The sequence below is a fragment of the Telmatherina bonti genome (genome assembly GCF_933228915.1).
Source record: "Telmatherina bonti genome assembly, chromosome: 5".
Taxonomy (NCBI): domain Eukaryota; kingdom Metazoa; phylum Chordata; class Actinopteri; order Atheriniformes; family Telmatherinidae; genus Telmatherina; species Telmatherina bonti.
The window spans coordinates 36,055,448-36,069,544 of NC_136623.1; the positions used below are offsets into that span (position 1 = coordinate 36,055,448).

Consider the following 14,097-nt stretch of genomic DNA (forward strand, 5'->3'; position numbering starts at 1 on the left):
CCTCAACATATCTGGCTGCTGACTCCACCACTGCAACTGTTGTTTCTACCTTTGCTGATAATCCTCTTCATGAGCCTTTTGAGCAGCTCCATCTGTGTGTATCAACTACAGAGGTTGCAGTTGAGCTCAGGAAACTCTGACTAGGAAAGGCTGTAGGTCCAGATGGGTCATGTTCAAGGCCCCTTAAAGCCTGTGCAGGGCAGCTAGCTGTTTCTCTCCAAAGGCTATTCAATATGAGCCTTAAGATGGAAAAAGTCCCGGTTCTGTGGAAGACATTGTGTTTCATACCGGTGCCCAAAAAAGGGCAACCGGTCAACTATTTTTTTAACTGACCAGTTATTATGGAGGTGATGTAATAGATTTAGCAAGGTGTTGGAAACATTCCTTAGCAATTTTGCTTAATCTGTTCAGTCCATTCTTCTTTGACCTCTGAGATCAAAATGACATCCTGGTCCAGACAACTGGTGCTCGCTGGATATCTTCTCTTCCTCAGATCATCTCTGTAAATTCTAGAGATGGTTGTGTGTGAAAATCCCAGTAGATCAGCAGCTTCTGAAAGACTCAGACCAATCCGTGCATCATTAAGTTAGCATGTCTACATGACTAAATGCGTTGTGTTGCTTTATTATATATGTGTTAACAAGCAGTTGAACAGTTAAAGAGGCATCGGAGTGGACCTCTCATTTTGTATAACTCCACCACTTGTGTTTGGGTGACACAGCAACCCATCTTACCATGGACACTGGTGAAGTGAAGGGACAAAGGTCAATGACAATTTGTGGCTCTCTGATGTCAGCAGATGTTCCTTCCTCGGCTTTCTTATTATCTGTGTTCCAGCTAATTACAGGCTATTGAGTGGAGAAAATGATGCACATGGGGAAGAGTTTGACTTTCAGTAGCACCAATCATTAAAAAAGAGAGAAAATAATATATTGTGCTGGAATTGAGGTTGTACGAGTTTGGCGTCTACACATTTTTGATTAAGTGTGTGAGCCTGGGAACATTCAAAGCATTAGTTGACACATTAACACTCAAATTACAGATGAATAAATGTTTCTCATGCTGTTTAAAAATAACAATTACCAGCTTTCAGTTTTAAAATGCTTGTTCAATCTTCATCTGGCATCAAAATTAAATCATGATTTTCATTCAGGATTTTGACCAAACCACGACACTACAACAGACCTGGTCAGTTTTAAAAGACTTCCATCTAGACACAGATAATGTAAGTTTGGTTTTAGTACTTTTAGATCTGAGTGCTGTTTTTGACTTAGTTGATCATTATGTCTTATTAGACCAACTGATAAATGGGTGGGAATCTCCAGTTCTGAACTGGTTTGAGTTCTTCTAGGAAAAAAGGGACTACTTTGTGTCAGTTGATAACTATCCACTCAAAGATGATGCGTGGAGTTTTACATACTGGTAGAACAAACTGCATTGGAGGTTTAAACCAGGAACTTTCATGCTGCATGGGGGTGTCAACCATCACATCGCCCCAGAAGACATCTCAAAGCCATTAGATATTTCTGTCCCTCCTTAACGGGACAAGTGACCTGTGGACTCTAGACTAACATAAGGCTTTATTTGTATTTCTCAGCTAATTTTGATAGGATCAGTTTTGCTTTACAGACCTGACATTAAATGCTTTAGTTTTGCATGAATGTTGGCCTCATAGTTTGTTGATTCTGATTAAATGTTTCAGATGAAAGGAGCAGATAACAGTAAATATGAGACCAAATCCTGTAAATTTATATGTTTTAATATCTTTTAAAGAGTGTTTAGAAAAAATGCAGTGAACACTGTAATTGCAGTGTAAAAAAATGTCTTCCGTCTTGCTATGTACTTCAGGCAGCAGCACTGATTTACGTGTGTGCCACAGTGCTCCTGGATTCAGCTACAGCGTCTAATTCTACAGTAGTTTCTAGAAACACTCGGCTGGCTGACAGTTTTCATACATAAGTGGTGTTGTATCACAAATGGACTGAATGGACCTTTCATTGCAGGGTGTGAGTCACATGTTCAGCCTCTTTGTGACCATTCAGGAATATGACTACTATGTTGTGTTTAAATTGGAGGACATACTAACTTTGTCATTTACAATGTTCCTCCATTATAATCATGGTTTTGCTGTTATCCCTCTAACTTTGCTTGCCTTTTTCTCCTTACCCCTCCTGCAGGGAAGGCGAGTGTTGCCAAAATTTTCCTGTGGCAATAATTGGATCCTCCTCCTATCCCCTCTGTTTATTCTCTTTCTCATGGTCTTAGTTATGACAATCACTCTGCCCCCGCCTTTGCCACCTGGTGACATCGACCGACGGTCATCCCGAGCTCTGAGCTCTGCATCGGAGTTCAGATCCAGGCTCAGGATCATGGAGCCCCCCCCTCCTGCCTTCCAGCAACCTCGTCCTCACATCCACAGCAGCACATGGAAATTAAACGCTGGCAAAGCTCCATCTAAATATTTAGCGGCTTTAGCTTGCAATGACAAAAGCTGCATAGAAGCCAGAAATAATATGAAGAGAAATAGACACAGAAGCAAAGAAGTGGGCATCCAGTCAGACAGTCATCGCCTTCCTCATCACTCAGACTTTACAGTCAACAACCGTGAACCAAAGCATAGAATTAAGCTGGGCAACCACAGCAATCTGGTTCAGCGCACAGCACAGGCACACATTAATCTAAGAAGGAGTAAATCCACAGCATCACATAGCCCTTCTCCAACAGACGCCATAATAAGTGGAGGTAGAGTTGCAACCAGACTAGAAGGCAGAAAGAGGGAAACACGCATAAACAGTAACTCAGACAGACAAATACATGGCAACCATAGGAATCACCAGGCTTCAGAAAGACACAGACAAGGAGCAATCCACTCTGGGAAATCCAACGGTGTGCTTTTGCTGGATCCCACACAAGATCCCCCTCGACCAAAGAAGAATTCTGGATCAGTGAACCGTAGAAAGGATGACTGGGACTGGTGTCAGAGCTTTGTGGAGCAGAGCTTCCCAGAGAGTGACCACAGGAAGATCAGAGTCAGCAGGAATCCACAGCTTACCTGGTTCAGTGAGGACGACATTCAGAAGATGGAGCTACTCGCTGGGGGAGAGGTCATCAGCAAGGCCAGGGTGCCTTCACATGGACAGGTGCTCCAGGTGGCACTGAATCCTCCTGCACAAAACCAGGTACAGTGAGCTACTCTTTACATATCAGGTTACTGGAAAACTTTCTTTACGGTGAGAATAGTTACTGTGTTCTTATTATAGTGTTAGACATTGAATGAAGAGGTGTGGAATAACCACCAGTTCGTTAATTATGTTCCTTTCTATGTGGGTGCAACGTTGTGGGGGTTAGAGTTGTTACGGTCATGGCTCAAGAAGTTTGAGAAGTGCTTTTTAACTTTTATCATTTCCTGCCAATTTCATCAAAATCCATCCATTATTTTAGAGTTGTGATGCTAACAGATGAGAAGCAGGCAGACAAAACAAACGCCAATGAATACATTACCTTCACCCTGGCAGAGGTTTTAATATGGTGTAATGTAGTAATAGTTCACCTGTGGAGCCTCCTTGTGGTTCCATACCAAGTAATTGAAAAAGTATTTTATAGCATACAATGCAGACGTTTATTGTGAACGTGATCCTCTTTACATTGATGACATTTTGTTGTGGATGTAAAGTTCTTCATCCTTTTTTTTCCCAGAATATTAACAAAAATATTTTTATGTGTATTTACAGCTCATAATGGGAAAACCTGGTACACAGCAATCTAAAGATGCCTCTGGTTTTGTCCATAATTACGTATCACTGATATTATAAGAGACTGTTGTCCTGTCAATTTAACTTTACGAAGATTTTAGGACGATATACTCATGAAAGAAAAGGGGAAACCTGGCTGATATTAAATTGATTAAATGTCATGTACAGGCTTGTAGAATTTAAAATGTTTGTATTTCACAGCAGCTTTGCTTCTCTGCCACTAACAGAGATTTAAAAAGCTCAACATCATTAAACGGTACATTTCTGAACTGCTCAGTTGTTGCTTAAGTGTTGCGGGGAAGCTGGCGCCTATCCCAGCAATCTTTGGGTGAGAGCCAGGTTACACCTGGACAGGTCACCAGTCCATCACATAGAGACAAACAACCACTGACGCTAACAGTCACTCCTAGGGACAGTTTAGAGCAGGGGTGCCCAAGTCCAGTCCTCAAGATCTACCATCCTGCTGTTTTTAGGTGCAACCCTTCTCCAACACACCTGAATCAAATAATTGGCTCGTTAGCAGGTTTCTGCAGAGCTGAATGACATGTAGAAGAGGAATTCAGCTATTTTACTCAGCTGTGCTGGACAGGGGAGGCATCTAAAGGTTGCAGGATGGTAGATCTGGAGGACTGGACTTGGGCACATCTGATTTAGAGTAGCAAATTAACCTCACATGCATGTTTGGACTGTAGGAGGAAGCCTTAGTAACCACTATGCCACCATGCAGCCTCTAAATTATATATCAAAAGTTAATATTTAAATTAATAAAAACCAAAGGTTTTATGTGTCTGTTACAGAACCCACCACTGCTGAAAAATTCACATCTGCATGGAGCTGCACATGAGCCTCCGGCCAACCACACTGACTGCTGCCGTCAGGGGTTCTGCTCCCTGATCAAACGCACCGATGACTGGTTTGAAGTGTTCGCCTACCACCTTGACCGAGTTTTGGGACTCAACAGAAGTCTCCCTGCAGTTCTGAGAGCTTTCCATAGTGATGTCCTGCCCTACCGGTACACCACCGGAACCCCCAGACCAGCAGTGTGGTGGGATCCTGATATTCAGCATCTTATCGATGAGGACAATGATCAGAACTCGGTACCTCTCAGTTGGGTCCAGTACCAGAAGCTGTTACAGGCCAGGTGTGGGAGCAAAACAGACCTCAGATCAGAGCCCTGCGTAGGAGTCCAGCACTCAGAGTGGGGAGGACTGGCTCTTTATGATTTCCTGTTACAAGTAAGAGAACTGTTTATGGCACAACATTCACACACAAGCAGTAGAGGGGAGAAATGGATGTTTAATCATCTTATAGACAGGAGATAGTGAAGCACTGAACTGTTAACTCTAGTTTGATTTGATGACATTTTAATTTTAAATGAGTCAAAGTTAAATGAAAGTTGTAAAAAAATCCTTCCCATTTGCTTTGCTGCAGTTTGCAGATCTGCTGATTGCTGTAATTCCACTGAAATTAGTACATTAACACATCCTTACTATCCACTCTGCACCTGGAACGACATGAGGACAGTGTGTGCTAGAAATCCAAAATATAAGCAGAGAATTGGATTATCTACAATATTCACAGTCAGTAATGCACATATTTGCAGCTGAAGCCTTAGTGAATGTTATATCTTATGTTCTGCTATGCTACATGACACAATGCACCATTTGGAGGAGATGAAAGCTGGGCAAGAATCCTTCAGTCTTCCACCACCTGAACAGGCTACAGAGCTGGCCTTTCTGATCAGTTTATCTGTTTAGCATAGGTGTCGAACTCTGTCCCGTGGGCCAATGTTGGCCCGCAGTGTAATTTTGGCCACAAGGTCAAAATTGTGCTGTGTAATACGTCGGTATTACACAGCACATGAATTTCCAATATTACAAACCCCAAAATGCTCTGGTGGTGGTTTGGTGCCTCAATCAAGACAGGACCTTCTCCTCTTTTGGAGGTAGTCATATCAACTTCAAGTTAATACAGCAGAGATTGCAAAAAGAGCACAACCCTTCTATAAGGAAAAAAAAGTGTATGATGAAATTTGAGCTTGTGTGCCCAGAAAAAAAAACAATTTCAACTGAGAGCCTGAGGAGAAACTCAGTAGCTGAAAGCGCGTGAGTTAGCCACCAATCCGTGAGGTTTATTGTAATATCTGGAAGATTTTTTCCATGAATATCGAGGTTGGCTCATGAGTTTTACCAACTTTAAATTTTTTGAGTTTGGCACCCCTAATCTACAGTAAATCAATTTCCCAAGAAAAGCATAAAAACGGTATAGCATGTAGAGTCTGCTCGGGGCCTAATGAAAAAGTTATCAGTGTTGTGAGTCCAGTCAGGTTTATCTGTATCAGGCGGACGTTTTTGCACCTGTACTCCCTCAGTCTTCCCTAATATCGATTTGGAGAGGTTTCCTCTGGCGCCAGTCTGTTCTGTCATTGTCATATGGAAATGGACTTGTACAGCACTATTCCAGTCACAGTTTAAAGCATAAAATGTCAAAGTGACCCATCACTCTTACTCACACACAGGGCGAGCAAGGCCTGCCCTTATGGGCGCATTTATTAAATGTTACAATTACAAAGTCAGAACCCAAAACTCAGCCAACAGGGGAGATTAAAAAGATTTATTGAAATAATGATGGAGTCAAAGGTGGTCTCGCTTAGTCCAGTTGTCTGGAACACAAAAGACAGAGGTGAACCAAAAACAGGGGTGGGAAAATAATGAAGAGGCCACCAGGAGCTGGGTGAATGAGCAGCCTCAGAATGGTCCTCCAGAGCAGGGAAAACAATCTTCACAATCCAAATTCTCAAAGTCCAAAACAGTCCAGGGTTCAGGACAAGCTGAAAGGACTTCTGGGATCTAGTCTCCAGGACCATTTTGGAAGATGTGAGAGGAAAAGGTTTTGTTTGGAATTGTTGCAGTGAGTAAACATTTTCTTTTGGACTTCTCTAATTTTTTACCTGAACTTTTTAACAGACATATCAGTATACAGTTGTGCTCATATGTATTCATCCCCCTTCATTAAAGAAGAAAGGCTGAATTTACAACAGTCACTCAAATAACTTGAGACTTAAAAAAGACTTCTTTTTTTTCCCCTTTCCTCTCCCTTTATCTCTTTCACTTTTCTTATGAGGTGTTTTCTCTTCTTTCTCTTTCTGTCTTTTGTCTGTCCTCTCCGGTCCAGCAGTACAAACTCTATAATTCAAGCAATAATACAAAATAAATATAGAAATAAAATAAAACTTCAGAAAGTCAAGGGGATCATTATATCTATAAAGCTTCCCTTGGCAAAGAAAATTCGCTCAGCAGAACATCCAGACCATCATTCTGCTGCCTAAATGCTGGACAAGACACACACACAAAAAAAGGAACAATAACTTAAATTTGCAAAAATATAATTTTGTAATATAAGACACTGTTTTTTCATTTAATTGAATTGAAGAAAGAAAAAAAAACAAAAACAAATGTGTCCTGGACAAATGAGAGACTTTTCTGTTGAACAGTGGGACAAAATACCTGTCAACAGGTGCAGAAGTCTGACTGAGAGGAACAGAAAACACCTGACTGGAGCGGAAACATTAAAGGATTGTTCAACTAAATATTACTTTATGAGTGATGCAATATGTAATAAATTCTTATTTGTTTGCTTTTTAAAAAAATATTTCTATTGTACAGAATTAGAAAATATTGTAATGATTTTCATAAAATGCAGATGGCGTGCACCTGATTTTACAACCTCCAGGAGTCATTTGGATCTGCTTTGATCTGTCTACACATTGAGATAGAGTGTGTATCTCACACCCATCTACAGTGTGTAAAGATGAATATGAATAACCCATAAGGCAGCACTCTCCCCCCATTTTGCTTCTAGAAGTAATGGCCAAGCTCTAATAGCTTCTTATTGAGCTGCTAAGAGCAGAAGAGAACACTTGTTCCAACCTGCTCCTTCAACACCTCCATGGACCCTGATAGCAGGGAACCAAACACCAGAAGCACAGGAAGGTCAGTGTGAAGGACATATACTCACTCGTTCACACACAGAGGAACAGTGGAGGACACCATGGGGAGAACAAGGAAACAGGGGATAAGGTTGCATTTAGACTCAAGGTTTATGAAAAAACGATTACTTAGACTGCTTCTGCTGCAGAATAGCATGTTTAGATTCAGATTAAATTCAGTAATGATTGGATATTGTCATCAGGACTATTTAAGAGCAGTAAGTCAGGTTTGCACAGTAACACACACTGTAGTAACACAATCTGAGTCCAAACCAAATGAGGTTACAGTGATAACTCCAAAATGTAAAAAAATAGGGTTGAAATGTTTAAACTGTCTGGATTATAGATGTTCTCCAATCATTTTGGGCATCTTGTATAAGCTTTGTCACTATAATAGAATTTCAAACTGGATAGGCCAAAAATTATCTAAAACTTTCTATGATTTTTGGGCTGTAGTGGTTTATGTGACTTTAGAGTGACAGAAAAACGGTCAGAGAGAGAAATGATAAGCAGCAAAGGTCATAGGGGCCCTCATCCTACAATATAAGTGTCAAAACTTACAAATGAGACAAGGACAGAAAAAAAAAATAAAAACATAAAAAGGCTTTGATGAATTTGAGTCCATAAAAAGATGTATGAGCTTGTCAGGCTGGAAGGTAGGCACCTTGCCTCACCACAGCTCCACATGGTGACTTCAAGTCCATTTCATTGTCCCCGCAAAACTTCCACATCCTACACAGATTTAGTCTGTCCGAGTGAAATGTGGCAGGAGGGTGAGGAATCTCCGAAAGCACTGCAGAAGTGAGAAGAAACAGCAGAGTTGAAGCCTTTCTGCACAACATAACACAAAATGCAACTTCTCTCTCATACACACACAAATAAAGCTCTTTGAGACTGAACATGTCTACATATGTATGGACAAGGCTGAGGACACATCTCATTCTTCTGCCGTATGGGGGCAGTGCTGTTAACCTGGAAACAAATTGAAATCTGGGGTCCTTCTTTTGTTTTTCCTGAAAGTGTTTTTTTTTTTTTTTAGCAACACAGGACTGAGCCCATGGTTAGCCAAGAGGAATGTAGGCTTAAAAGTTACCCACAATCTTTCATTGTGCTGGTGCCAAAAGCTTTGCAGATGGATGCATACAAAAGACCAATGTTTGGAATCGGGATTACCCCCAAATTTACCTTAAAAGCACTGTGAGAACCAGAAAGAAGTAAAGCCCAAGGTGGTTTATTATAGGAAGAATAAATACTTTACGATAAACCCCCTTCAAGACTAGTTCTGTCCTAGGCAGAAGTCTGGACGCTGTCAGAGCTGTGCTGGAGCAGAGGATGAGGAGAAAACTTCAGGGATTATAAAAACCATCTCCTCCATAATACCCTGGCAGGACAGGGAAGCAGCTGCAGAGTGAGACTGATCTCTCTTCCATGCAGGACTGAGAGGTTCAGAAGGTCCTTCATTCCAGCCGCATCTATCTGTCTATCTATCTATCTGTCTATCTATCTATCTATCTATCTGTCTATCTGTCTATCTATCTATCTATCTATCTGTCTATCTATCTGTCTATCTGTCTATCTATCTATCTGTCTATCTGTCTATCTATCTATCTGTCTATCTGTCTATCTATCTATCTGTCTATCTATCTATCTATCTATCTATCTGTCTATCTGTCTATCTGTCTATCTATCTGTCTATCTATCTATCTATCTATCTGTCTATCTGTCTATCTATCTATCTATCTATCTGTCTATCTATCTATCTGTCTATCTATCTATCTATCTATCTGTCTATCTGTCTATCTATCTATCTGTCTATCTATCTGTCTATCTGTCTGTCTATCTATCTATCTATCTATCTGTCTATCTATCTATCTGTCTATCTATCTATCTGTCTATCTATCTATCTATCTATCTGTCTATCTGTCTATCTGTCTGTCTATCTGTCTATCTGTCTGTCTATCTGTCTATCTATCTATCTATCTATCTATCTGTCTGTCTGTCTATCTATCTATCTATCTATCTATCTATCTATCTATCTGTCTATCTATCTGTCTATCTGTCTATCTATCTATCTATCTATCTATCTGTCTATCTGTCTATCTGTCTATCTATCTGTCTATATCTGTCTATCTGTCTATCTATCTATCTGTCTATCTATCTATCTATCTGTCTATCTATCTATCTGTCTATCTATCTATCTATCTATCTATCTATCTATCTATCTATCTATCTATCTATCTGTCTATCTATCTATCTGTCTATCTATCTATCTGTCTATCTATCTATCTGTCTATCTATCTATCTATCTATCTGTCTATCTATCTGTCTATCTGTCTATCTGTCTATCTATCTGTCTATCTGTCTGTCTATCTGTCTATCTATCTATCTATCTATCTATCTATCTATCTATCTATCTATCTATCTATCTATCTATCTATCTGTCTGTCTGTCTATCTATCTATCTATCTATCTATCTATCTGTCTATCTATCTATCTGTCTATCTGTCTATCTATCTATCTATCTATCTATCTATCTATCTATCTGTCTGTCTGTCTATCTATCTATCTATCTATCTATCTATCTGTCTGTCTGTCTATCTATCTATCTATCTATCTATCTATCTATCTATCTATCTATCTTCATCTCCATGGAAACTACCAAGGTTCGTGACTCATTCGTGACTCATTTCAATGCAACGTCAGCAGCAAATTTCTAATTGTGAAGACTTGCATGAATGAAAGAAATATGGCTGTGTTACCCTTTGTTATCGTTTGTTCTTACAGGTTAATGACCGTCTGGACAGGTACTGCTGTGGATTTACACCAGATCCAGCAGATCTCTGTGTGGAGAACCTGCTGCATGCCAAGTGTGGCAACAGCAAGGACCTGCTGCTGGTTCATATTCTGGTGGGTACCACGCCCCCCAGTAATCCTGGTTCTTTGTCTGCATGTGCCATCATCAAAGTCTGTTGGTGAGGTACTACAGGGTCATTAGATCTTTACTCTCTTATCAATATAAATACAACAAAGATTGATCTATCCCTGGTTAGATGACAGGTTGGTAAACAGAAAAGGCAGACAAAAAAGGATTTTAATCATTATACACCAACAAAAGCAGATTTGTTTGCCAGTACTTTTTCATTTAACTGCCACTGCCACATAAAGTGCAGTAAAAACCAGGTGTTTTTATCATGTATGATATTCCCTGAAACAGTTTATGTCCAGTTGAAGGCAGAGTCCAACTCTACACTCACATATCCTTTTGCACAGTGGGAAGTATGAGAAAAGTGAGATAAATTATGAAAATGTAATCTATGATACACATCACCCATTGATCGTTGGCAGGAACATCATGAGAAAACTGATTAAATGTTTTTTTTTTATATTTATTTGAAAGGACATAACTCACCAGCAGAATAAATAACACTGCTGTTCTAAATTGTTATGATAAATTTGATCTGTGATTAAAGTTTGATATGAAGTAAAAATGAAATGTCTGAGAGGAATCATAATGCCGTGTGGCTTAAATTCCACATCTCACTATTTGCCCCGCCAGTTTCTCCTTTCTCCAAAACCAACGTATGTCTAGGTCAGAGTGTTAAGTTCAAAATACAGTAAATGTGTTTTGGTTAGTACATGTTTCATTGTTATCATATATGTACTATTGTGAAAGAGTAAAATAGCCTCTTGCTATTTTACTCTGAAAATGAGAACAGAAGTTGGTGGGACAGAAGGGAGTGTGTGTGTATGTAGTGAACATGGCAAGAGTTAATAAAGTTAGCGTTCAGCTTAAAGAGTGGGGTTTTTTTGTACAATAAGAGTTTGCGAGATGGACCACACGTTCAAGTTTGTTTTTAATAAATCACAAACTTTGTGTGACACACGTCAGTTTCCTTCCCCATTTTGTGCAGACACAATGGTACCACAGATCAGGATACTGGTTCACAACAGATGCTCAGTTTGAACTTCAACAAGTCATCTTGACTATGCCTACATGTCTGTATGCATTAAGTTGCCACCATGTGGTTGGCTGAGAAGATATATGTGTGAAGTACTTAAAGCTGGGGTAGGTAAATCTTGCTCAGAGACATTTTTTTTTCTCTCTGGGTGAAATGCCTCCTCGTTCTGATGGACGCCTTCAGAAAAATATAAATTATTTACAGGAGAGAAATTCAACACCAGGCATCATTCCTGCAGGCCAGAATCCAAACAGCGGTCTAATCAAATAGTTAACAAACAGGTTATCTACAGCTTGGGTTTAAGAAAAAAAACCTTCATTTTCCACTAATCCTGCAGCCCTCTCCACCTTCTGCAAGCAGCAGACTTTGAGAACCGCCAGCAGGATCCTTCAGGACACCTAAAGGTTTCAAAATGTTTTGGCAGGATTCTAATCCAACACCTCAATGAAGTTAATAATAGTTTTAGAAACTTCTACAGAACTACATTAGAATGTTGCTCTGATGCACCACAAAGCACTTCTTTTCTTCTGAAGCTGATGATGCTTGATTTAACCCTCTCAGAAAGTCTAGAATTACAGGAACCTACTTCATCAGCAGAGTTAGAGAAAGAAGTCAGAGCTGCCCAGCTGGCTCTCTGGGATCAGGCTAGACCTCTTGTTCTTGGCTCTATTAACTTTGCCACTGAGATGAAGACCCGCTGGAGTGTTCAAGTTATGGGCCATTTCCCCTCCTCTGTGCAGATGTAAAACTGTATGAACAGGTTGTGTATGGAATGGTTATTGGGAAAATAAGGCTGGGGTAGGAGACGTTTTTTTCTTTTTTTTTACTCTGGGTGAAGTGGTTCCTCATCCTGATAGTGGTCTATTCATTTTGTAATCATAAACAATAAGAAATATAGTTATACCACTCAGTTTACTGTAACTCTGTAAAAAAAACTTTGACCCATCAAATTTTTTGGGTCGAATAGAAGTTGTTCATTTCTTATGTTTTGTAAGCTTCATCTCCCGGCTCCCCTCCTCCCCCTCCCGCAGCGAATACCTGATAGCCACACCCTGCATATAGATAGTGTTTTAGGATGAAAATACAAAGTAGTGAAGAAGAAACTATGAGAACAGTTTTTAACATTAAAATATGAATAAAATTCTTATCTTACTGGCTGAATTAAAAAAATGTCAAATTTAAGCTGTAATTCTGGACACTGTGCAAATGTCAGCCATGTCAGAAGTGTTTTTTTCTCCTGTGTGTGTGCTCAGGTGAGGAAAGCAGATCCTTCAAGACTGGTATTTATAGACAATGCTGGGAGGCCACAACAGTCCACTGACAACCTCAACTTCAGGCTGGTTGAGGGCATTGATGAGTGAGCACAAGACATTTTCCTTTGGTTTATGGTTTTGAAATCCGTTCAGTCAGGCATCTTATCTGCAATATTTAAAAAAATATTTTCATATGTCAAGTGTTATATTAAATTATTCTAAGGAGAGCTGGTTAGATAAGTTTATTCAGTCTAACATTCGGGAGGATTTTTATCTTCTGTTCTTTCAATTGGCAATCCTTTATTTATAACATTTCAGCAAAACACTTTTCTAAGATACAATTTTAAGAAAACTGTCAAAAACTGTCAAACTGTCAACTGCAACTCTGTCAATTTGATGCTCACCCTTTCCCCTATAGGCTTCCAGAGAAAGCCGTTTCTGTGCTCCGCTCAGGCTGCCTGGAAAATCTTCTTCTACACTCCCTTTACACAGACAAGGAGTTCTGGGATAGCTGTGGAGGAGCCAGCGGCCTCAGGCCTCTGATCCGTATGGTGGAACAGAGAGGACAAATACTACTTCAGTACATTAAGGAGAAAGAGCTGGAGCTGGAGCGGGACCTGTGACTCCAGCTGTTCAGGACTAACTGGAGTAAAATTGAAATGATGTGATATGATATTTCTTCCCTGTGATGAAAAACATTGTATTTTTATCATAATTGTCTAAAGATAAGGTCACATGTGCTTGTGTAAATGTATGGAGGTCCAAAGTGAACAAATTTCTGGCAGTAAGAATCATGAGATCATGGAGGAAAATGAAAACCTGCTGCATCCTGCAAATTGTGAGTCTGCTTCACTTCACAGATGGTTAAAATGTGACATGATCATTGAGACTGACGATTTTTATTTAAAAAAAAAAACCCAGAGGCCATATTCAAAGCATTTTAGGCCCAGACCTACTAAAGATTAGCATATACTAAAACGTGTGCAAATTGCACGTGCAAAAAAAAAAAAATTAAAAATACAAAACAGATTTTCAAAGAGAGCGCTCTGCGGATTGCATCTTTCAAAGGTGCAAAATAGTGTGTATCTAGTTAGTACGTAAGCTGCAATGACAGTGTAATGTAGAAGCTTGATACACTATTTTGC

At 39.8% G+C, this 14,097-nt stretch overlaps 1 protein-coding gene across 2 annotated transcripts in view; it reads left to right on the forward strand.

The window, feature by feature from the left end:
* The window catches only part of gask1a (golgi associated kinase 1A), a 29,655-nt gene extending 15,759 nt beyond the window's left edge, over nucleotides 1-13,896 (forward strand). The window contains exons 2-6 of one of the 2 annotated variants that reach the window (XM_079240283.1): nucleotides 2,178-3,179; nucleotides 4,550-4,987; nucleotides 10,525-10,647; nucleotides 12,953-13,056; nucleotides 13,371-13,896. In XM_079240283.1, the coding sequence (XP_079096409.1) occupies nucleotides 2,178-3,179; nucleotides 4,550-4,987; nucleotides 10,525-10,647; nucleotides 12,953-13,056; nucleotides 13,371-13,575 (1,872 nt within the window). In that variant the 3' untranslated portion in view covers nucleotides 13,576-13,896. The remainder of the gene's footprint in view (nucleotides 1-2,177; nucleotides 3,180-4,549; nucleotides 4,988-10,524; nucleotides 10,648-12,952; nucleotides 13,057-13,370) is intronic. The other variant, XM_079240284.1, reaches the window with a different exon arrangement.
* Nucleotides 13,897-14,097: the final 201 nt, after the last annotated feature.